This window comes from Orbicella faveolata, unplaced genomic scaffold (genome assembly GCF_042242905.1).
Source record: "Orbicella faveolata isolate gen_17 unplaced genomic scaffold, um_ofav_v1 contig_25, whole genome shotgun sequence".
Classification (NCBI taxonomy): domain Eukaryota; kingdom Metazoa; phylum Cnidaria; class Anthozoa; order Scleractinia; family Merulinidae; genus Orbicella; species Orbicella faveolata.
Window position 1 is genome coordinate 20,975,083 of NW_028301553.1, and position 25,907 is coordinate 21,000,989.

The 25,907-nt window shown below is 39.0% G+C and overlaps 2 protein-coding genes and 1 pseudogene across 2 annotated transcripts in view; 2 read left to right on the top strand and 1 right to left on the bottom strand.

Annotated features, from left to right (window-relative positions):
* LOC110048948 (uncharacterized) overlaps window positions 1–13,516 on the top strand; it is a 32,879-nt gene extending 19,363 nt beyond the window's left edge. The window contains exons 12-19 of the mRNA XM_089294445.1: window positions 134–244; window positions 802–992; window positions 1,105–1,227; window positions 1,330–1,400; window positions 9,061–9,101; window positions 9,185–9,281; window positions 10,022–10,121; window positions 11,181–13,516. Coding sequence (XP_089150571.1) covers window positions 134–244; window positions 802–992; window positions 1,105–1,227; window positions 1,330–1,400; window positions 9,061–9,101; window positions 9,185–9,281; window positions 10,022–10,121; window positions 11,181–11,249 — 803 coding nt within the window. The 3' untranslated portion in view covers window positions 11,250–13,516. The remainder of the gene's footprint in view (window positions 1–133; window positions 245–801; window positions 993–1,104; window positions 1,228–1,329; window positions 1,401–9,060; window positions 9,102–9,184; window positions 9,282–10,021; window positions 10,122–11,180) is intronic.
* On the bottom strand, window positions 12,875–13,731 carry LOC149109375 (uncharacterized; annotated as a pseudogene).
* Window positions 13,732–16,418: 2,687 nt separating this feature from the next.
* On the top strand, window positions 16,419–25,496 carry LOC149109376 (receptor-type tyrosine-protein phosphatase S-like). The gene is made up of 9 exons (XM_089294621.1): window positions 16,419–16,476; window positions 16,644–16,997; window positions 19,946–20,200; window positions 20,714–20,980; window positions 21,374–21,667; window positions 23,325–23,636; window positions 23,836–23,871; window positions 23,998–24,117; window positions 25,358–25,496. Exons 1-9 carry the CDS (start codon window positions 16,419–16,421, stop codon window positions 25,384–25,386), a joined length of 1,725 nt encoding a protein of 574 aa, XP_089150747.1. The 3' UTR covers window positions 25,387–25,496.
* The last annotated feature ends 411 nt before the right edge of the window (window positions 25,497–25,907 follow it).

Below are 25,907 nucleotides of genomic sequence, written 5' to 3' on the forward strand. Positions count from 1 at the left end.
TCATCCATTCATCCATTCATCCATTCATCCATTCATCCATTCATCCATTCATCCATTCATCCATTCATCCATTCATCCATTCATCCATTTAAACAGACTGACACGTTTGGTTAATTTAATTTGCCTGTAATAGACAACGCTCCTGAGTCCGACAGGATGGACCTGCTGTCAGAACTTGAGGTGATGAAAAAACTGATGCCTCATCCTTACGTGATCAAGCTGATAGGATGCGTTACTGAGTCCGGTAAAGGAAATGGTCTTAAGATATCATTTGTATACATCAATGTATGCGTTAACATCAATTTTTCAGAACGTGTAAGCAAAATTCACTCCTCCATTATTTTGAATAGCAGCTTTATAAGTTTGTGAGAACGACAGCCTGACTACCAGATAAGCTCGTTGATTCACTGCACATTTGAGAATTGGCCTAAAATCTTCCATGGCCTATTTTTATTTGAAGTGCAATCAGTTCTGTGAAGAGTTTTAATACGGAAACGCTGAATGGGGAGGGCTTACGTTTGTGGGAAACCTTATAAGGGTAATCTTGCCTAAAAATAAGCAAAAAGCTACACCTTTAACCAAGGAGGCTTATAAGAGAGGAAGAAGGCTCATAACCGGACCTTTACGCTATAAAATGAACTGCACGTACATATGCCCTTGCCTTTAAACTTCACATCGGTGCGAATTATATACTGCCTCTATTCGTTAACGCTCCAGCCTGAAATTGAATTCAAATCTTCTTTTTCTCGCCTCTGTATTCTTTTTGCACTTCACATGATACCGGTAGTTTCTTTATTTTAGATCCGTTACTGGTCCTTATTGAGTATGTGCCGTACGGTGATCTGCTGGGTTATTTGAGAAAGAGTCGTGGGCTCAATGACACGTATTTTAATAACCCGGATAAAAAGCCGGAAACCAACCTAACTTCAAAGCAGTTGATGAGGTTTGCATGGCAAATAGCTGACGGGATGGCTTATTTGTCGTCAAGGAAGGTAAAAGTCTATAATAATTGCAATTCAAAGATTGAAAGGGTATTTTCGAAGTAGAATATGACTTAACACAATTGCAGTAAAGCAGATCAACTAAAAATGACATCTGTTTTAGATGATCCATCGTGACTTGGCGGCCAGAAATGTTCTTGTTGGTGAGGGAGAGAAATGTAAGGTGACAGATTTTGGGATGGCGAGGAATGTTCAGCAAGATGATATTTACACCAAACAAAGTCGAGTGAGTACATCAGCCTGACCGAATGGGACTATTGATAAACATCCGACAAATATCATAGGATAGCATAAAGACGTCTTGTTAAGTTATTTGTTTATCTTCCAGGGCCGGTTGCCTGTTAAGTGGACTGCTTATGAAGCTTTGTTATATGGAACATACACAACACAAAGTGACGTGTAAGTGCTGAACAACTTAACAACATTTGTCTCCACGTTGAGTTGTTTGTCAAGGGTTTATAAAAGCTCGTGAAGGATAAGATTTTTACGAGGTACTCGTAACTACTTTTGATTCCTTTTAAAATACCAACAATGAAAAAGACACTGGAATTTTCTTCTGAGCGTTGCACCGGTAGAAACAAAATGGGCTACCGCTAGAGGCAAAGAAAAATCTCGAACTCGTGGGAACTCGAACCCACAAGCAGACTGTACAGAGTGACCTTAGAGGTTAAAGAGGATGGAGGTGGCTCGACCTTTGAATCAAACCAGAATGACTGAGAATAAAAGAAAGAATGAAGGGAGGTCACTGATTATGAAAATTGACCGAGGAGGATTAGGCTAACTAATTTTCTGTGATCATATCGTGATGGTTGCCCAATATATATACTCCATGAAGGGTGCATAAGGAAAGGTGCGTGGAGATGTTGAAGGTCTCGTAGTTAACATTTGTTTGTTGCTCAATATTTCTACAAATTTGAGCAGCCGTTGCACCAAAATACCCAGACATGCCTAGGTCCGCTATGAACCGTTTTTGTCCCCCTCCCCCTTCTCCTCTCCCTCCCGTTTTGATTGGATATTCACATATTCCCTTGACGATCTAAAACACGTGTTTCGTGTAGAGTTGGTAAAGTTATTAAAGAAGTTTATTCTGACATAATAACTGGATGCACTAATTCTTAAAGCTATAAAAAATGCTTTTTGACCGCAAGTTCTGATTTAAAAAATATATATCTAGATCTATGACAAAGCGATCCTCTAAAAAGATCTAATTCTTGGGAATTACAGTTTGCTCAACAGACTGAGAAACATGAAAGGCAATATCAAAAAGCCAAACAGTGGTGACTTTAACAATTTTTGTTTCCCTTCATTGTTTTACCAACTCCTTGAGGAGGCAGCATGGCCCAGTGGTTTAGGGGTGGAGTTGTGATCCGGAGGTCCCGGGTTCAAGGCCTCCACCCTGCCACTAGCGGGATTTGTTGCTCGGAAGTTCCGAGAAAACGATATAAATCCGGGTAAAAACCCTTTATTCGAGACAAGCAAATATTTTTTGTTACATTGAGAGGCTGGTTTGGCAATTTGAGCATCACCTGATTTTTTTACAGAATTTTAAATTTCTTCCCTTTCGGACTACTCATGAAGCGCCATAAAAAAAGGCCAAGTTTAAAGGTAAATATCGCCAAACTTACATCACTTGAGATCCCAAAACTACCCTCCACTTAAAGAGCAATGTCTTACCTGTAAAAACATGCAATAAAATTTTGGGGCAGTTAAAACTGTAAAATGTTAGAAGAAGAAATTTAAGCTGTGCTCTTGTCAACAAAGACCGCCGTCTCAATTAGCATAATAACGTGAAAATAACGATGCACAGAGAAAATAATGATATATTCCACTTACCTCGCGACATGTCGACAACTGGATGTTCCACGATGCCTCATGTTATATTTCAAGTATGTTTTAGCCACATTTTCGGTGATTAGTGCACGAAATCACACTCAGACATCGCCACGGTTAAGCAGATTTCAACTCTTCGAAGCCCGCTTCATAACATCTATCAATATTATTTGTCTTTCGTCTCATAACCCGCTGTTTACAGGAAGTTTAACAATTTGCTGAGATCCTAGCTGACGCAGAAGTCTGTTAGCAGCCTTTAAAATCCTCCTCTTAATCAAGCATTCTCATCAAGAACTCGTTTAAGCTCAGTTCTGTTTTGATCTGTTGTGCACCCGCCATTATTCCACAGATTGCGTTACATTTGACAAATGCACATTTCAACGGGTAGGGTAGGGTGGGTAGGAAGTGAAAATGTAACCGAAATTAAACCCTTTTTACGCATTTCTGTGACGTAACTAGTAACTGGCTTTCCCAGAATGATTTGAACATGAGCTTCTAGTTGTGGGCATTTTCTAGGTTATTTTTGCGGGGTAGGTTGGGGTGGTTGGAGGTCGTGTATTAAAAAAAAGAAGTAAAGAAAACGATAGATAGTATCAGGTCAAAAGATTATGATTTGTGTATCTTGATCGGCCGTCGATAAAACCAGGAACACGGAACATTCCGGAACATCCCGGAACATCGAATAATTATCATGATTACGCCAAAAATACGTAAAATTAAATTTTAAAAAATCAAATCAAACAAAAATAAACTGGTATCAGCTCGGAAAATAAAAACAAAACAAAAACATAAAAAAAGGAAAAAAGAATGAAAAATCTTGATCAGCTTTATCAGTTCATCAATGAGGCCCTATTAGGGGTTTTCAGGATACTGGATATTTGGGTAAAAATTAATGAGATAGAGCATGTTTAGATCAGATAAAACGGGACAGTAGGGTCTTTCGCTGCCGGAAGTGCCATCAAATTTTGCAAAAGACAACAGACTGACAAATAGTGCGCAGGAAGTAATGGTAAGCGACGTTTTATTGAAACTCCTGACATTTTCTTAGCCGTTTCACTTTTGCATCAGAAAAGAAAATGTTCAGAAAATTACTGAAGGGCAATTTTAAAAAATCAAATCAAACAAAAATAAACTGGTATCAGCTCGCAAAATAAAAACAAAACAAAAACATAAAAAAAGGAAAAAAGAAAGAAAAATGAAAGTGACTGCAATGAGTGAAGGTCAGCAACTAAGAAGAGTAATCAATTCCTTCCAGTCGTTCACCGTTAGTTTAATTACGTGACTGTCCTTTATTCCCAGATTTTGTTCTTCACGAAAGGTGGTGGCGTTCGAACTCCTTAATCAGACCTAAAAGTATGGGTACACGAGTGTGATTTCTTTATTCAATTCATTACGTCAACACAAAGATATGCGTATACACGATTTCTCATGAAAAAATAGTTTCTCATGAGATAGAAATAGAAACTCTTCGGCATCGAGTTTCTTGTCTAAACTAGTTCGGACTGCTCGACCTCTGATGAAAGTGTAAAGAAATACAAACGCAGAATTTAAAAACATTTGGCGACGCGCGCGCTGTCTTACGGGGTCGCTGGTCAAAACTTTATTGTCTCTAGAAATATTTGTTACAAGCGTTGGCGATCTGAAATTGAATTCAAAGTGTCGCCAACAGTTCAAATGCATCTCCTGGAAAATGTTTGTCCAGTACAAGTTAATACTTAATTAATCAAAAATGCTTTTACCGCAGGCCATAATCTATTCATCGCTTGTTCAACTTCACGTGCAGATCGTTATCTGACCTTCGATCAGACTTAGTTTTCTATCGAGCCATTCGAACACCACCAAAGTGAACCAGACATGCGAAAACCGCGCGTGAACGCGCTGCTCTGTAAATCTTTGATTACCTCTAATTTATTAATGATAACTTGCTTGTTACTCGTGCTTCCGGAAGGGCCGAGTCTGCACTTAGTGGGTCATAGTGCCAGGCGTTCCTAGCGGAGCGGCGCGAAAACTTGGGATGATAAATAGCAACATGAAGATGGAATAGGGACAACACTATGAATACTGACTTAACAAGCAACTGTAGGATGCAGACAAACACCTCAGATGTTGAAGAAATCAGGGGTCAAAAAAGGAGACGCAATGAATTACCTGGCATTCATCGTCAGAATCGTCCATGCTTGTTTTGAAAAACAGAGTGCTGAAAAGCGACGTGACGCAATTGGCGGGAAAGAAGAGGAGCCTGCACTCATTGTGGTCAGTTGAATGAATACCCAACGCTCCCTACCCCTCTGCTACCGACTCCCCTATCCCTTATAATATCTTCTCATATTTCAAGCTGATACCAGTTTATTTTTGTTTATTTTAGTTTTAAAAATTTAATTTTACATATTTTTCGCATAATTATGATAATTATTCGATGTTCCGGGATGTTCCGGAATGTTCCATGTTCCTGGTTTTATCGACGGCCATCTTGATCAGCTTTATCAGTTCATCAGTGAGGCCCTATTAGGGGTTTTCAGGATACTGGATATTTGGGTAAAAAGTTAATAGGATGCAAGACATTTAGGGGAAATATTAATGGGGTAGAGCATGTTTATATCAGATAAAACAGGACATTAATTGAGTATGAAATCGTTGAGCTGGATTTAACAGGATACAAGATATCTAGGACAAAAGTTAATAGGATAAGGGATACACCGACACCCCCCACCCCCCCTCCCACTATGGGGCTTCGACAATGGTCTGCTATTTAGGATAAAATAAAAGTATCTCAACTGCTATAAGCATTTATTCTGGACTCTTAGTACTTTTATGACGGTGGAATATAAAAGTTTTATATCAGATTTTAGGGGTTTTGAGGTTAGGTAACGCAGCTCCTTGTTAGTAATTTCGAAGCCCACACTTGTTACACTGAATAGATAGATAAAGACGGGCTGGAGAAATAAACAGAGAATTAAATGTGTCCCGAATTCTGTACCGTTTAACACGAATTTCTTACATGGCAACCTTTGTGTCTGCAAGAGATCGAAGCACAACATTCCACACTGTATTTGTAAACAACTATCCTAATCTCATTGACGGCCATTAGTTTTTGACGAGAATTTTCATTTATTACAAACAGAATACGGATAGAACTCCAATAAAAATCCTCTTACTTGTTTTTTTTTTTTGTTCAGCATTATACTTGTGTCTTTCGCTGCCTGAAATGCCATCAAATGCTGCGAAAGGCAACAGACTGACAAGTAGTGCGCAAGAAGTAGTGATAAGCGGCGTTTTATTGAAACTCCTTTTTCTAAGCGGTTCGACTTCTGTCTCAGATAAGGAAATGCTCAGAAAATTACTGAAGGGTTGAAAACTAGTCTTGTGCAGACATGCAGCTGTGCTCCATCACAGAACTGAACGACATTAGCGGCCTTGGGGTGCCTCAGGCTCATAACGAATGGTGCCTACAAAATCCAAACGTGTTTCCGCCAGATTAAGAAAACATGGAAAAAGTAGATCTTAGCCAGGGTTATTAGAATCCACAAAGAAAACTGGGGGTAGTCATTAATTTTTCCGAGATAATTAACTACTGCTGACAGTAGCATTTTTCTGAAAAAAGGTAAAGATATTTCTTCACAGATTCTCCTAAGGTTCCCCTTTACATGCAGAAAACTAAACATATTAAAAAACATCTTTAAACTACGTGGCAAGTGGTAACATAAAAACCACTTTTGATATGTATTTAATAACAGAATCGTCGCAACAGCGCTTTGAGCGTCCCTGGACAGCACTCCTCTGGCTTAGCCAAAATACAGACTACATAACTTTTCCTCACAGCCAAAAACTAATGCATTGTTGAATAGGCTTGCCACTTCCAATTCATACCACAAAATGTAGCTGTAATCACCCCTTATTCAAAACTTAAATAAGTTGTTTCATCCTTTCGAAAACTTTGTCGGTGTCCGTTACATTTTTTCCTGTTACTTCCCAAGTAAGTTAAACATTGACGTCTCTCGCAGTTGTTGTGCGCGCGCATTATGCCATCTACAGTTGAATTTCAGTATGATTTTTTCTACGGATACGATAAAAGCTAGTTTTTCAGCTGGAAGCCGTTCACAGTTAGTACTTAGCGATATGCTGCTTTTCTGGTAATCCCGGTTTTAGTACAGACTCCTAATTTTAGTGCGAAATTTTAGTGCCACAATAGGATTTTTTTTAAGTCGCACGCTTGGTAGGGTATAGTTAATTACACCACTAGTTGCAACCCAAGCGCGCACTTGGCGTTTAAACCATGCCTTACGTAATGCACAGACCGTGTACCCACAAAAAAGAAGGCACCGTCCTTAACTGCCCTTCAGTAATTTTCTGAGCATTTTCTTTTCTGATGCAAAAGTGAAACGGCTAAGAAAATGTCAGGAGTTTCAATAAAACGTCGCTTACCATTACTTCCTGCGCACTATTTGTCAGTCTGTTGTCTTTTGCAAAATTTGATGGCACTTCCGGCAGCGAAAGACCCTACTGTCCCGTTTTATCTGATCTAAACATGCTCTATCTCATTAATTTTTACCCAAATATCCAGTATCCTGAAAACCCCTAATAGGGCCTCATTGATGAACTGATAAAGCTGATCAAGATTTTTCATTCTTTTTTCCTTTTTTTATGTTTTTGTTTTGTTTTTATTTTCCGAGCTGATACCAGTTTATTTTTGTTTGATTTGATTTTTTAAAATTTAATTTTACGTATTTTTGGCGTAATCATGATAATTATTCGATGTTCCGGGATGTTCCGGAATGTTCCATGTTCCTGGTTTTATCGACGGCCGATCAAGATACACAAATCATAATCTTTTGACCTGATACTGTCTATCGTTTTCTGTTTTTTTTAAAACACGACCCCCCTCCCCCTCCTCCCACCTACCCTGCAAAAATAACCTAGAAAATACCTGCAAGCAGAAGCTCATGTTCAAATCATTCTGGGAAAGCCAGTTACTAGTTTAACCACAGAAATGCGTAAAATGGCTTTAATGGTGGTTACATTTTCACTTCCTACCCACCCTACCCTTACCCACTGGAATGTGCATTTGCCAAATGTAACGCAATCTGTGGAATAATGGCGGGTGCACAACAGATCAAAACAGAACTGAGCTTAAACGAGTTCTTGATGAGAATTCTCGATTAAGAGGAGGATTTTAAAGGCTGCTAACAGACTTCTGGGTCGGGTAGGATCTCAGCAAATTGTTAAACTTCCTGTAAACAGCGGCTTATGCGACGAAAGACAAATAATATTGATAGATGTTATGAAGCAGGCTTCGGAGAGTTGAAATCTGCTTAACCGTGGCGATATCTGAGAGTGATTTCGTGCACTATTCACCTAAAATGTGGCTGAAATATACTTGAAATATAACATGAGGCATCGTGGAACATCCAGTTGTCGACATGTCGCGAGGTAAGTGGAATATATCATTATTTTCTCTGTGCATCGTTATTTTCACGTTATTATGCTGATTAGGACGGCGGTCTTTGTTGACAAAAGCACGACTTAAATTTCTTCTTCTAACATTTTACAGTTTTAACTGCCCCAAAATTTTATTGCATGTTTTTACAGGTAAGACATTGCTCTTTACGTGGAGGGTAGTTTTGGGATCTCAAGTGATGTAAGTTTGGCGATATTTACCTTTAAACTTGGCGTTGTTTTATGGCGCTTCATGAGTAGTCCGAAAGGGAAGAAATTTAAAATTCTGTAAAAAAATCAGGTGATGCTCAAATTGCCAAACCAGCCTCTCAATTTAACAAAAAACATTTTCTTGTCTCGAATAAAGGGTTTTTACCCGGATTTATATCGTTTTCTTTGTATGGCAAAATGTGCCCTAAAATGGCCGCTGAAAGCCCTCTCAGAGGGGCAAAACCAAGATGGTGGCCCCAGCGCTAAAAAACGAATCGAATTGAACTGAAAGTTATATTTTTGTGAATCACTTATCTATACCATTCATCTGAGAAAGTTTGAGGAATTTGATTTTTTCTGGTCCAAATGGCCATAGTTGAAATTTACAGAGGGCGCCTCTTAACTATGTTACGTTTATTTGAAATATTTGTTTCTTCGTTTCAGTGGCATGCCTGTAAACTAGCTGACCTTAGTGCTTGTATGGCTCAGTGCATGACCACTTTTTTTACAGATTTACATTTACATCTCCTCTTTCCGTACAGTTTTTTGATACCAGTAATGTATTATTTATTGTCTGTTTTGGCAGTTGGAGCTATGGCGTGCTGCTGTACGAGATTCTCACCATAGGTAGGTTTAGTTACACAACATTTACATGTAAGCTATAGCTGAGTCGTGCAAACCATCATGTTGCCTGTGTTTATCACATCTAGGTGGATCTCCTTATCCAGGAATAAACCCTCGCCAAATCGCAACGAAACTTCAGGAAGGATTCAGAATGCCGAAGCCTAAACATGTGGATAACAAACTGTAAATACATGTCTTGTTACACATTTTTTATGTGAGGCATATCGTTAGCCGATGGTTGCACTTAAATAGGCAACGTTGTGATGCAATAACGCGGTAAAAATGGTTGCCAAAACACGAGCAAACAGATCACTGGCAACGCGCTGGCGTCATACTGTTGTCTTCAGGGAAATTTTTGCTGCGATCATTGTTCACATTTTGCCTTTTTAGCACCCTTCTTTAAAGAGCTTATGAAACTAATCGGTGAAAGTTTTAGCTCTTTGGGTGTGATATTGAACAGGATATTGAGATTCAAAACCCGCAAGCTTTTTTTAAATTGTAAATGTCCTGATGAGCCCATACAGTCTTTGTACAACTTTGGATTTTTTATAGCCGCGTTATGCGTCAAGTCTTTAATAAATAGGGTTCTTTCCAAAAGAAACTGAAGCGTTTGGTAAGGAAACAGATAATTTATTGTAAACAAAGATCCCGCTATAAGAGAACATACAATGGCTAACTATCAGCTATTTCTTTTTACCAGATTTGTTAGCGAGATCCCATAAACATCATCTTTAAAAAGGCTAAAAGGTTTTAATCTCGGGTGTACAAGATGTCTTTTTCTAAGAATAGATCCTAAAGGTAAATTTCTAACAAACAAAATTTCGGTTTAGTCATGAATGCTATGTGGTCGTTAAATGATTTAATTGTAGTTACAAATCGTCTTTCCTCTCCTCTTGCTGTTGCTAACAGTTTTTATTTGTTAGATACCAGACTATGGTAAAATGTTGGGAAGAAAATCCCAGCGATCGACCAAATTTTGCCAAACTAAGGGAAACGATGAAAGAAATGGAAAAAAACCACAAGGTAAACTCAGCTGAAAGCACTCTTTGTAACCTGTCATTTATGTTCAGTAATGCAAATTTGATAATGTTTATTTTCCCTTTGGTATTAGTTTGTAAGTTTTTGGTTCGACTTTTATCACAGCTTTGCATCCTATGCCTTAATACGCGCATGTAATCCCATGAGCACTCACGTAAATCAATACTTTGCTCCAAGCGATCACTGTTTGTTAAAGTGATCGGCCGCATGGTGATAATTGCAGTTTACAAAAATGTATTAAATATACTGATTGTAACGATTTTCAGACGCGGCGGAAAGGTGGCAGGGGAATATCTATAAACAAATTTTGGATATTCTGGAGTTTTTATTCTTTATTCTTTTAAAGATTATTCTATACTATTCATACTCAATTGAAGTCAACCATCAGACCAGCAATTCATTTTTTTCATTTGATTATGAACTCAAGTCTTCTTTTGGGTGCATACTCGATCGCCTATATTTCCTTCCTTCCGACCCGTAGTGATCCAAAATTAACACTGTCTGCGATCTAACTAGCGCCAGAGGCTTTCTTGTTTTTTGGCTTATACTTTGTCCCTGAAGAAAATATCATTATATATAGTTTTTATTTTAGTCATAACCGGTTTCGTTGTGTCTTAAATTCCTGAAACATGGTCATAAAAACTCGCATACAGAAGGCCGAGCTGTTTACCACTGACAGGCCTCTGTTACTTCACCCCAAAATACAGCCGAAATAATGCTACGAAATTCTCCCGAACACTAAGCTATGAAAAGGCAAATGTGTCGGAAATGGGTAGTGCCGGGTTACGTTATCAGTTTTGACGTCAGTTTCGTCGACGACCAGTAAAATTAATACGAAACGACGACTGTTTACTTAGGCTAAAACATCAAGACTTCCAAAATATAATTGAAAACCTTTTTGCAGCTGGGGTTCAGGCCTTTTTGATAATTATATAATGGATTATGTTTTTACTATTCGTTTGTAGCTTTCGTCTTCTCTGTGGCTGTCAATTTACCCGAGAAAATAACAGCTTACTAATAATATGATTTACCTTTCTGTTCCAGACCTACGTCAACCTCAAAGAGTATGACAACACTTTGTATGCAAATAATGAGGATCTCGCAGCTGAATGACTGTTTTATCGGCTGACTTGGCCAATTGAGACGCTGCCTTTTGAATACATTTGATTGCCAGGCCTGCAACAATAGCTCAGTTTTGTTCTGAAAAGCTTGCTCCCGCTTCCGTTGTGAGTGCCCGTGCCACAAGCTCAGAGTAAGACAGTTGTGACCCTGGATAGGCATTAACATTTACGACAGTTCAGTACTAAGGACTTCAGCTACAGAGAAAGTAAAAGAACACTGTGATTTTGTAAAGATACTTTTTAAGAGTCCCTGTCCATAAAAATGGAAAATAACTCAGCAAGGGTCGAAAATTCGATTTCGCTCATATTTTCATGGTAGATAGGCTAGGGCATGACAAAAATGCGACGTACTCAACGTATTCGGTTACAAATTTGCAGGAAATTAAACCAAGATAGGCGAAAATAGCTCAGTGAAGGGTGCTCGACTAATTTGGGTTAAGTAACATTGTGATCAGAACAGATCATTTCCCTCAAAGTCTATCTAGCAGCACGAGCATTTCGAGTCACCAATGAACACAATTCACCGAATATATATATGACTGAATTAAGATACTAACAAAGTGATCACAACAAAGATAAAATCGGAATCGAACAATTGACGTTCGGTTATAAAAATATGAATGACCTCTGCCCCATGAACGTAAATACTGCTAAATTGTCACAATAAATTGAACTGGATCATTTCAGACATTTGGCTGCGTGAGCAGCTGCATCTGGAGATTTTCTCGAAAATACTGTTACAAGTCCTCCTATCATAGCACCAAAAGCGGCTTTCGATGCTTTAATACCAACTGCAAAATTAAACCAATTGGGGCATAAAGCTCCTTAGACGGACACAACAACAAACCTTATCCCAGCATGGGTTCATTTTTAACCAAAAGACTTTCTGTCAGGCTGATTTCTTTTAGGAAGACAGGGAGAGCTACTAATCGATTGAACCTTTGTGCTTCATAAAGGTTTGGGTATTTTAAGGATGTTACGTCTGAAAAATGTCACGTGCATGCAAGAATGCCATATGGTAAAACTTAAAATATATACAACTAGACCTTCTTCATTTATAGGAAAAAGGCTCTGAGCGTACTCTAACGAGATAACATACCAAAGATAAATCTACAAAAGTGGTTTTGAATCGGAAAAACGTTCTTTCTTTTTACGAACTGGATCTCTGGTACAATTAGAGCCTGAGGAAAGGAAGCTAAATAAGTCCTTTATTTAACACAGGCGCACCATTGCTTCCTTGTTTTATTTCTATTGTGCTTTATTCGTTTACTTCAAGTGGCAAGAACAATGACTTAGCTGATCTATAATCGCAGCAATGGTTAAGGAATAAAACCACAGCAGCATCGCTAACGGTGGTTAACGTATTCCTTATTGCATTCAACACCACGAGCAGTAATTAAGTTAGATTTTGTGAAATTCTTAAACAGTCGCTCCTAATATACATTTTATACCATCAACTTGACCGATTCTGTTTTGGTTGATCTTCATCCGAGTCGGATTTAGTGGAATTGCCATTCTTCAAAAAAACTATTTCCAGCCCTCCGCATTTCAAACCGAAAACTTTCTTCCTATTTGGGAACTTCGACTTGATGGGGAATGCATTAACTATAATCCCTTTCAAGTAAGAGCAAACTTGTCTCTAAGGTAAAGGTCAAGCTGTCTCACCTTCAGCTTCTCAACTTTTCCATTCTCAATGAGTGTGCCCCACTTGTAATCCTTGTATGTTAGCTCCTCTTCTAATCTTCTTTTCTCGTTAGCCTCCCTTGTTCTAATATCCTTCCTAATGTTTATATCATTTAGATGACCAAGGTATTCAATGACATCCTTTTCCTCGACATTGTAGGTAGCACAGAAAGCAGCGACGGTGTTTGGATTGTCCGCAAAGATAGCGTTTTGTTCGTACAAGTCCTTCAGACATTTCCTCGGTTGATAATCGTCTGGAGTACGATCAGTTGTTGGCGTTTCGTACACATCCATAAAATGTCCTGGATTTTCTTTGTCTGGCACAGGCTGGGGATTCTCTCTGTTACTGGTCCCACCCATCTGTTGTTGGTACACCAGGAACAGAGTGTGGAGCTTGCATCTCTTTGGCTATTATAGGCATCCCGACAAAATTAAAAAAAGAGCTCTCTTCGGATATAGTGGTCCTCAATAACGCTCTCTATCTTTCTAAAACAGGCCGCACCAGGTATTTCGGCCTTACTGTTTTCTGAAGCATTTCGGTACGCATTAAGCTCAGAAGCATTAAAAAAAAAACAACTCTTCGGAAGACTCACTAAGCCTACTACTAATGCAATTCTTCAGGACAGGGGCGTCGTCTATCCTTTCGGCGACCTGCTTGCAAACATGCCAAGCGTTTTTTTCCGTGCGCTCTTTTTCGTACTTTTCGTAGGAATGGAAAGACATGGCCTTGATTTCGTCTTCAGAGAGATCTTCGAATCGACGGTACTTCTCCCATTCCAGCGTTGCACCGTCAACAAGAGCCTCTGAAATGGCCGAATTTGTTCGCTCGGCCTCGCCTTGCCCGCTGTCACCTCTCGAGCGGTGGCATCGTACTCGGTAATCCGAGTTGCGAATTCGAGCCAGCTCAGCATCGCGAAAGCGAATTTCATAATTAGAAACGCCAACACCAGGTCCGGCATCTGTCAGATCTGTCCATCTTGGCTTCACGGGTGGCAAGCGGAGATCGCTAATTATTTCAAGGCCTTGTTTGCAAGCATTGCTTACTTTCAAAAATTAAATAGATTCAACTCTGGAATCTCCAGTGTCAACTGAGCCATCACTGTTTGCTACTTCGTCAATAACATTTAAAATGCCTTTGATGGTCGGAATCATACGACAGGCAAGCAAAGACTTATTGTGCTTAGACATTTCCGTTACCTCCGACAAGTGAAGCATTTTTTCCAGCCTTAGTTTTAGTTGATCTGCTCTTTGCTTTTCATAGACGAAAAACTTACACTTGCGTCGTTCGACCGCGTTCAATGAACTTTTCTATTGACTCTTTTCCATCGACTCTATTCGATTCTCTATAAAAGAATTTTAAACATGGAACTTTGACATTTGAAATATTAAAAATTAAACAGTTTCAATCCATTGTCACTGATACGACATGCACAACAATTGATTATTTTATTATATAATTAAATAGCATATTTTCGTAAAAAGGAGGCGATCATTTGTTAAATATTCATGGAGATCCCACCGCCACCAGAAATTCCATTTTTTTATTCTGGTGCCCCCCCCCCCCCCCCCTTTGTGCCTGTCAATTACGCTTGATGCCCCCTTCCGTTTCTCAGAAAACCATGTGATCCCCCACAAAATCTTCCGGCCCCCCCCTCCCCCCCGCCCCAGGCGATAACTAATGACCGGTCCCTAAGAACTAGATCATCCTGAACCCCGAAATCATGCGTTTTTATATGCGGTTGTTTACTATATCCCATATCCCGTTACTTTTTGGCAAAAATATCCCGTATTCCGTAAATTAAGAATGCAAAATTTAACGATTTTCCCACTCGACATCCCTTTCCATCTGATCTAAATAGCCCGTATCCTATTAATTCTACCCCCAAATATCCTGTATCCCGTTAATTTTTTACCTTAAAATCTCATATCCCGAAGATTCCTAAAAATCTCTGGGATTTTTCCAGCAAGGCTTGGTTCAACCTATACAAAGTACTCCTTAAACATTTTAGCTATCTCTTGTGGATCAGACATTATATGATCATTTTCTTTGCAATACCCACGTAACTCTGATTTTAATATACTGTTTTGATCACTCACTTTATTAACCTCCAATAAAATTTCAGGTTGCCTTTAAGATAATTAAATTTCTCACAATACATTTTGTTAAATTTGTTCCGGTAATTTTTACATACTCTTTCACTGGTTTTGTTTGAATTCTAAGCAAATTTTCAAATAACATTTTTTAAGTTCTCTTGAAGTCAAAATACCTTTTGTGATTCATGGTGTGTCAACATTGATTAAGTTTTTATTGCTTTGGCTAACTAAAGGTAAACTCTCGTAATACTCTTTGTCGAACTTCCACTAACGGCCACCTCTGTACAACGGTCACTCTTTTTGGTCCGAACGGATAGTGTACATTCACTGTTATTTTAAATTCTCTACAACGGCCACCTCTCCACAACGGTAACGGCAAATAAAACGCATTTCGACTGACAAAACGGCCAGTTAACCATCGACTGACGACCGGCCTAAACAAAACCCCATTTTTTTTATTGTAAAAGGTCAACAAAATTGATCCTTCCCCCGTTTGGTTTAGTCTCTGTTTCTGTTTAGTTTATGTTTTATTGATATATTTTGACTGTGTTACGTACAGTTTATATGCTAAAAAAAGCATTTTTAAAGAAAAGAAATGTTGCACCCACGAAAACAGGTGTCATGTTACACCCCTACCTCCCCATAACGCCCATCTCTCTACAACGGCCACATTCCTCCGTCCCTAAGGTGGCCGTTGTGAAGAGGTTTGACTGTATATACTTTTCCAGTCTTAATTTTCTAATGCAAGACAGTTTATCAATTGACTCACTTCTTGCTTTTCTGTACTTAGGTTTTTGTTTACTACTGTTGATGAAGTGTGATATTCTACCAACACTTAGCCGATATTCCACACACAATTGATCGGATCTCACTTACGCTCGACCAATATGTCACCAGACACAGCGCGGGCGAATGTCCACCGACTATCAGTATAAACTATCGGTCGATATATCGAGTGATTTATCGACCGATAGTCGGTCGATATATCGGACGACAACACTTGTAGTAAACATGATCAAGAAAAGGAGCGAAACTAAATTGCATTAAATATTTCGATATTAAGGGAAAGTTTGTTTGAGGACTTTCTTACCTCAAAACCTGTCTCTAAACATTTCAATCTCACTGGCCGTTCTCTTCATGGTATCTCTCTCATTAAGGCAACAGTGAAAGTCACACTGAGAAATTAAAACATAATTTTTTCTTTCAACTCGGCGCAGCAGCCCACCTGAACAAAGACCGTTTTTCAGTTAGTTAATTCATTCGTGTATTTTCTGGTGTTTTGCCTTCTACTCGACTTTATGAACGCACAGACAACCCACAACCCTCACTTTGTTCTGACGGAGGACTAACATTCAAAAAACTGCAAATCTCAAGAAAATGTCTAATGACAAGCAATGGAATGCATAGTTCAGCTGAAGATGGTTCCTCGGCCAGATGGGGGAGTAAAGAAAATTCTAACAAAAATACATGTACCTATACGACAAAAGCCTATCTACTTTTATTACATGATCATGACGTGTGCTTCTATTAATTTTTCCAGTAATATAATATGAACCTACTTTGCAAGAATGATGTTAGAAAGGCTTTTTTACTTTTGTTGAATGTTTAGACGGAGTATTGAAATTCACTTTGGAGCCTCCTAATCCAAGCTATGCTGGGAATGGAAGCAATGCTAAACTTTTGTGGAACTACAGTCTGGACAATCAAGCAGAGCTGCTAGGGATTATCTACAGTGTAAAAGAACCCAGTGGTGCTTTCGCTGGAACGCTGGTAAAATTAACGAATGGAAGTGTTATGAATCATCAAAGTATACCTGCTGCTTACAAAGGAAGAGTTAGGATTGAAGGAAGAGCCTCCCTTGTTGTTGAGAATGTAACTCCTCGAGACAACACGGAATTTAAGTGTGCACTTGTTCCAAACTCAGGAACAGATTTAGAGAGTAAGGTTCAGCTCATTGTGACAGGTACGTAAGACATACATTTACTACAAATAATCAAACGTCCTGTATTTTTTATCACAGGACTACTGGTGACAGGAGACATAGAACAGCGCAAGGGCCAGATCATTGCAAAGCTTGCATTGAAAGATCCAAGTTGATGTAGAAAGGCTTAGAAAAGAATTTAAGACCAAATCACCCGGAAATCACCAGATACTTAAGAGGCCCTGCGCCTAAGAAACGACCGATGATTTCCGGCTAAAAAATAAAATCGGCCGATTTTTATCTCCCAAGTAGAGGTTACCGAATACTATTTAAAAATGAATTTCTTTTGTTTCAGTTTCGCTTTAAACCAAAAATATCGAGCCGCAAACTTTTTCCGTCTGATAGCAGCAAAATCAGGCCGAAAATAAGGCCCCGCAAAATACTGTTCAGAAATTACTATCGCAACGCAAAATAATGAGAAAACTACACAGTGTTGAAGAAAAAGGCCTTTTAATGCAATATCATTCGATAAACATCAAAAAACTGCCGAAGCGATTAAAAAATAAAGTTTCAAATGTTGCATACTAAATTAGATGGAGCGTTGGAGCTGATTTTAAAATAATTATTTCTCAAAAGTCCAACGCTGTTGAAAGCAATCACCGTGATGAATTAGACATTGGAGGGATACACATCACGTTTCTGGAAAAACATTTTTCGACCAAAGTATATTGACCTTGTACAAAGGGTTCAAAGTTACCGTGTTTACCGTTATCCTGCTACTTCGGCGAAACACTTTTCTTTTGCCAATACGGCCGTGGATAGCGTGTTAAACGCCACTTTAAACCTTACTAGGCATTCAAAGACCATCCTGAGTAGAAGGATGTAGAATTGAAAGAGAAAGGAAGATGAAAAATACGCAGAAAAAGAAAATAACTCGAAATTACCATCTGCTAACGAAAGTTGAATCTGGAAAATGTCGTCGTGTGACAGCGGCCATTGACGTCATTTGTCACGTCAAGTCGTAAGAGCGTGGGAAAACGAGTCTGCAGTGTCCTTCGGGCGGTCAGCGGTTAGGGATCCAGTCGTGACCCCATAACTCAGATCACGCTGCGGCCAAAACGGTGTGGCGGTTGGGGAAGTTTTTCTTTTTGAGTGACCATCATTGGTGAAAAATAACATAACATTGTTCCACTAAACGTTTTCCGGCCGGGGAAAATTGTTTCCCTATTTGTGCATTCGTTTGGATTCCGCCGCTATTTGTACAAATGACGTCAATGGCCGCTGTCACGCGACGACATTTTCCAGATTCAACTTTCGTTAGCAGATGGTAATTTCGAGTTATTTTCTTTTTCTGCGTATTTTTCATCTTCCTTTCTCTTTCAATTCTACGTCTGGTCTTTGAATGCCTAGCAAGGTTTAAAGTGGCGTTTAACACGCTATCCACGGCCGTATTGGCAAAAGAAAAGTGTTTCGCCGAAGTAGCAGGATAACGGTAAACACGGTAACTTTGAACCCTTTGTACAAGGTCAATATACTTTGGCCGAAAAATGTTTTTCCAGAGACGTGATGTGTGTCCCCCCAATGTCTAATTCATCACTGTGATTGATTTCAAAAGCGTTGAACTTTTGAGAAATAATTATTTTAAAATCAGCTCCAACGCTCCATCTAATTTAGTATGCAACATTTGAAACTTTATTTTTTAATCGCTTCGGCAGTTTTTTGATGTTTATCGAATGATATTGCATTAAAAGGCCTTTTTCTTCAACACTGTGTAGTTTTCTCATTATTTTGCGTTGCGATAGTAATTTCTGAACAGTATTTTGCGGGGCCTTATTTTCGGCCTGATTTTGCTGCTATCAGACGGAAAAAGTTTGCGGCTCGATATTTTTGGTTTAAAGCGAAACTGAAACAAAAGAAATTCAGTTTTTAAATAGTATTCGGTAACCTCTACTTGGGAGATAAAAATCGGCCGATTTTATTTTTTAGCCGGAAATCATCGGTCGTTTCTTAGGCGCAGGGCCTCTTAATTTAGTTACAGCAAAATACATTTTCGCGCCAAAAGAATTGACCCTTTAGGAGAAATTTTAAGATTGATCTGTAGTATCGGCCAGCCAATTAACTTGACTGGCTATGGAACGCTTCTTGTTAGTCAGCTTATATGGAACTTCGATGAGGTCACACGACTCTAAAACACAGAAGTCGCGTAAAGCACTCGTGGTGTCGATCGTCTCGATGATTAAGGCGACTGATCTGGCTTTAATGGACGCGAGCAAACTAAAAGCTAGTGAAAAATATGACCGACGCTATAGCCCTGGCCATTCTGGGTTATCATAATACTCAATAACACTCGGCGACAAGCTATGAAAAAGCGGCAAAGAGGGGCAGGATTGCAAATTGCGACAACTATTTTATTGTAAAGTGCTACAAAGTATATCAGGTATTACGAGATTATAAACTTCACATGACAGCTGTGGCTTTGAAATAACTGGATGGTCGTTTTGGACGTCGAGGAATGGGAAGGTGAGGGTGGAATGCGAAAGTAAATCGAAAACTTTTAAAGACATACTTGCTTCGTGGATGTCACTCACTTTCTTAGTGACTTTTATTTCACAGGTTTTATAAACACCAGAATTCTTCAATTATATGAGTTGGTTGGTTATTAGCTGTAACAAGAGAAAATGGTGGGACAGAGAGGGAGGCTCCCAGTCCAGGCCTTGGGATATGTCAATTAAGTTATTTTAGGGTTGCCGAAAACAGCGGGTACGCGTTTCCTTTTACGTCCGCATGATACCATTCTTTAGATGATCAGGCAATTTAGAAACGGCGGTCCACGGGGAAATACGCTTTGTCGATAGAAGCGCCTTTTATGGGTACATTAGAGAGAGTTGGTATTTCTGGATGGATAAATCAAAGAGGGAGATACATTTTCACAACTCTTGGCTGTAAATAAAGGTTTTCTAACGCTGATCATGGCTTTCGTGTAATTACAGAAATACCAGAAATCAGTCCACCGTCAATAAACGGAAGTTACATTGAGGGATCTTCAGTCAATATTACTTGCTCAGCGACTGGAAAACCAGACCCGGAAGTATCATGGATACGAAATGGAAAAATAAAAAGTTCCGGTAGGAGCTCAGCGTATTTGAACTTCGACCAAATAAAGAGGACAGATGATGGACTGTATACATGTACAGCTAACAACTCAGCAGGAACAAAATCTCACAAAGAGATCTTGGTGGTTCGTTGTGAGTCTGGAATTATTTGATATCAAATCTCTACATCAAGACTTCAACTTAATTTCTTTTAAATGTAATCACTCCTTTTTTCTCTGTATTTTGCTTGAAAAGTTGGGGGAAATTTTCCAAATTTGCGCCCCACTTTACATAACGGATATAAGCAAAGCAAATTAGAGCGGAGTTTCCTTTCGATGATTAGGTTTTGCTTGTTTGCCAACTCAGTTTAAGAGAAAACGTAAACTTTGTGTTAAACACTAACTGAAACAGTTTATACTTAACCATTTTTAACCTTAGTTAGGAGTAGTATTTTTGATCCTAGTTCCAGTTTTAAACCCTTGCTTTAGTTTTAAGATTTTAGCGTTTATTACTTCTGTATTTTAGACAGTTAATGCATAATTTAAACTTTTTTTTTTAGAGGACCCTCCTAAAAACCACCTCTAGGTGATTGGAGGCCTCCTCTTCAAATATTGATTTATTATTGTGATGATTTATTATTTGTCTTTTTCAATATTTCGTTTACAGACCCGGCAAAAATACTAAGTGTTACTTCATCAGCTGCTAAGTCTTGGATTGGTCAGACAGTGACGTTGAAGTGTGTGTCAGATGGCGTTCCTACACCAACGCTCATTTGGTACAAGCCTGATGGAAATAAACTAAACACATTCACAGCTAAAGAAAGTACAGTGGAGGTGTCCTTAAATGATGAGCAAGATTTTGGTGAATACAAGTGTGTCACTTACAATGGCCTTGATCCTTTAAGCGACTTTTCAGTGACTCTGGAACAAATACGTAGGTGTCCTTATATCTTTCAGAAATATACAAAGTTTATTGTAAAGAGAGATGACTACGAGAAAAGTAACTTGTCCCGCCGCAGAAAAGCCCCTTTTATTTATCAACTTAAGATTACTAGTCAACTAAACCACGGACGGCGATCGCAGTTTCATCTTATAAGACAGAATGTTCATAGTAGACATCCCAGTAGATTGAAAATTTAAAACTTAAGGAAATGGGACATATTTATCCTTAGTTATTATACGGATTTCTCGGCTGATAGCCCCAAAAAGGACTAATTTAGGCTGTTTTTACTGTTGCCTAGAAGTAAGAGTGAGAGTCAATACATCATTGAATGAGCCCGATTTGAATAAAAGTAGAGATATATGATATAAATCAAATTTCTTTTAGAGAAACCAGGCCCCCCAGCCATCATATCTTCAGGAACAGATATTCAAGCTACTTCACTGACAGTAAAATGGACTGCACCAACTGATGATGGAGGGAGTCAAATTACAGCATACCGAGTGGTCATAATAAAGGGTAGCACTGAGATAAAGAATGTTAATATTACTGACCCTGGAATAACCAGTCTGTCTGTTGGAGATTTGGAGAGAGATACCGAGTACAACGTGAAGGTGTTTGCCAGAAATGCTGTCTTTGAAGGTGCACCTGGGCAAAAGACTTTCAGGACAAAGACTAACGGTGAGATATCTATTGATTTTTATTAACAGAGTATTTCAACTTAAAGATGTTCACTATCATACAACAGCTCTACTTGGTAATTTGTTTTTGATGCAAACATGTCACTAAAACTAAAACTACACAGTCCATCAGGGCCCATGTTAATATCAGGTCCTGAAACTTCTATATGGGCCGCTTGGAGATACGAGATTTCTCTTCGAGTGTTGAAGAATATTTCAACACGAGAAGAGAAATTTCGTTTCTCCAAGTGGCCATGTAATGTTCTATTTACTATATAATTTCCAATAAAATTCCCAGCCATTTTAATTTCGTTGCGCAAGGCGCCATTTATTACGTAACCATAGCAACGGTGATCCTTTCACATGTGACGGTAACATGTCATTTTCAGGTGAGAAGATACCACGTTATCGCGGGAAACCTCACCTAATATTTCATTGGTTTTCATATAATATAAAAGGTGTCTATCTTTCTACCTATCTATCTATCTGTCTGTCTGGTTATTTATCCGTCTATCTAATACATTTAACCAAGCCTAAAAGCGGAGCCCCTGGGCCGGGTTGTTCAAAGCTCGATTAAGCTAACCCAGGATAATCGAGAATTTTGATTTGCGTTTTGTCACTTTGCGGGGAGGTTTCTGTTTATGTTGTTTGGCATTCTGTTTTGAGTTTAAAGAATCTAAAACTGCGCAAAACAAAAGCACTAAAAATATTTGTATGCAAGAAAAATTTATACTTTGGTTAAAATCCTGGGTTAGCGTTAACTGGCTTCCGAACAACCCAAACTCAAATATCATATCATCTAAACTTGAGCCCGCGATATGGTCACTTGATAGGGGTGAGCGGATAACTTGTTTTGACAGGTGCCAATTGATCATAATACGGATGTCCAATATCAATGAAGTACGCGATAAACTAAGGCTGCATGTCTCTTTCAAACTACAGTAGAACCCCGGTAACTCGAACCATGAAGGGAAACGAAAAACAGTTCGAGCTTGCGGGATCGATTCAATATCCAACTCAGTTGCCATGTTAATAATTGATAGTTTACTGATTGTTCAGCACTTCAGTATACTGTGACAGCTAAAGGCACCGCATCTGGTATGACTCATAACATCGGTTGCTGTGGTGTTAGTTTTGAGTGTTTTTACCGATTACACGACAAGGAAAGCTAATGGGATGACATCCCTGCTGAGTTACATGAACCAGAATTCGAGTTATCGGGGTAAACTTTTATCAAGGGAAACGAAATTTAGTTCGAGTTAGTGGGGAATTCGAGTTGTCCGAGCTCGAGTTAACCGAGTTAAAATGACTGAAAAGTGGGGTCAAATCCAAGGAAAATGGGACTTGGTTCGAGTTAGCGGGGGAGTTCAAGTTATCCCAGTTCGAGTTACCGGGGTTCTACCGTATTAGCCGGAATATCGCCGTCATCTTGCGCGACTCCGTCGTCGCCATGGTCGTGCGAACGCGCTCACGAACAATACCGCTAACCAAGAAAGTCAATTCATGTGTTTCCTTTTCTTTCCTATATGAGTATGGAGCCCGGAGGGCCGCCGAAGCTCCGCTATTATTTCGCAGAAAGCGATATTACAGTAAAAATGCTTTGAACTCATTTGATCCAACTAGTTGGAAACAATTTGCTGAATAACTTTATCACTTAGGAATTCCCGAGACACCAGACATTAAAGACTTGCCTGCCGAGATACACAGCGCTGAGGTGGTCATAAAATGGGCAAAGCCAAACAGCAATGGAGCAGACATCACACAATACACTGTGTATATTCGGAACGTTACCAGTGATGATACCGTAGGAGACTGGAGAAAGATTGAGGTCATTTATGATGTCTCTATTCTTGAATACGTCGTCGCACTTAGAAAAGGCCAGCAGTATGAATTTTTGGTTACGGCAACTAACAAATATGGAGAAAGTTTGAAAAAACAGCAAAACATAAAGAGAATCAATGTTTTGGAAGGTAAAGTAATGGCTTTTTTTTCTGGATTAGTTATGAAACTCGCTAGTTAAAATGAAATTTTTGTTTTTCGTAACAACATAACAACTAACTTGAAATTTAATGTTGTAGTGGTTACGGACTGGAACAGTGGTTATAACTGTCCTTAAACGCGGGTACATTCTTGAATACTAGTTTTATGTCTGTTTTCTTGTTATTTCAGAGTCCAGTAGATCGACTGCGAACCAGAATCAAAAAGGTAATAAAACAGTTCGGTGTATATATTATTTAAAGACATGATTTATTTGGCAAGACGTGTTTGGTAAGACGTGGCCAAAAATATGCTCCTATTTGTCGCTTTAATTGTAAATGTTATCACCCACAGTTGTCAGATGCGATAAAGAATTGGAGATTCTTCATGCTGTTTATCTCAGCGTCATAATCCTATTGGCGATAATCATTGTTGTTATCAGTGTTATCCACTGGAGAATACGTCGAGGTCCAGGTATGGTAAATATATGTCATTTGCCGGCTTAGGGTCGGTTCGTATAGTGAAAAACTGTGACCGAGGTCTTGAAAATGCTGCCCGAGGCCGCAGGCCGCCTATTTATTTTTTTCCTGCGGTAAATTGGCTTACGAGCAGGTTTGTCTACTCAACTTTGTAATTGAATTGCCTAACTTGCCGTGTACAAACCATCGCAAAAATGCTAACGAGTCAACGAGCAAGTAACTCAGATACTAGACATAGAAAGATGTAAACTCGACTGCAAATGACTTTTTTTCGCTCAAAATTGTGCGGGGAAAGAAACACAGCATAACGCGCCATTACAACGCCGAGCTACAAACAACCAAACAAACTCTCCCAACTTCAAAATACTCAATTGAATTTACTTACAGTGACTTTCCTTGCCATTTAAAAGTGAATGGAGCTAACTTTTATTGATTAATCGTCGATGGAAGAGTAAAAAGGGCGGAAGATTGACGATTACCGCCAGTTCACTCAGGAAAATTGACCAACAGGACAATTTCACCCACGCTGTTTCCCGCCGTTACCGTGATCGTGATCAGAGATAGGAAAATCCGGGCCGCGCTAAGAGCCAATCAGATTGCAGGATTCGTTACCGTGCCCTCTTGGCAAAAAGTAATACTTATTATTTAGTCTTTAGACACGCTCTACTGAAATGGAAATTAACAAAGTTATTTAGCCGTCGAAGTGATCTCCTCTTCTGCCTGTATTGTTAATGGCGACCACTGGAGATGAGCTCAAGTGGAAGCATACATAAATGGACAAATGGAATTCCATTTTTTTTCCTCATACTGGACTAAATTAGTGGTGTTGTGTGTCTACCCGAGATAGAAACTTTCAAAGGGCCCTATAAATAACTGACACTCAGTTTTCACTACTCTTTTCTGCTGTTCATCTCGTGAAATCTCTAGCCTTTTATAAACCTTGAGCCGGTTAGCATCAATTTTAAGTAAAGCCTCCCTAAAGTCAATCCTAAGGTTACCCCGTACAGTCCTGATCCAGTTTTCCTGGCTGATCTCAATGTGTGCAGGGAGAAAAAAAGGTATGAGCCTAACTGATATGTTTGCATGTAAGCCCTTAATACAGTCCCAGAATTAAATCATTTTTTGAGGTATCAGGTGATGTATACAAAACTTGAAAAATAGTATTCTCAAGAAGGCCATTTTTTCATTAGTTATTTGTCTTTCTCAGCACATTTTTTGTTGTTGTTGTTTTTCAGTAATTTCTAAGCGGCGTGAAAGGCGGTGAGTATAACCGTCAAAGTTCAGCAGTTTTCCCTAGGCATAATAGCGCAAGCTACGATTGCCTGCCAGAAGTCAGTAATATACGGTATATTAGTTGCACGTGCAAAAATGACGCAAGTAACGCTAAGAAAAAACAAAAGCAACTTCAGTATTTGAAACGCGTTAAATCATTTTGACATACGTAGCGATAGTTTCAAACTGTTTTCAAATATGTGTTTAAGCGTAGGATCAATAAAATATGACAAAAAATGTCGATAAACAAGGGGTAAAAAAGTTCTTAGTCACTTTTGTTTTCTCGCACACGATACATGGCGCGTGGCGTCACATGAGCGTGTACTTAAATAAAAGTCACGCGCAGTCTTTGATCGAGGATCGGGTTGAATCGCGTTTAGAGATAAAGTTTAAAAAAAATCTGTGGGACAGATTTTGAGCTATTTGTGAAACAGGCAAAATTTCACATTTTCTTAGTTTGCGAAAAATCTGTGTCAGATTTTTATTTTACTTTGCGGGGGAATGTTTAATCAG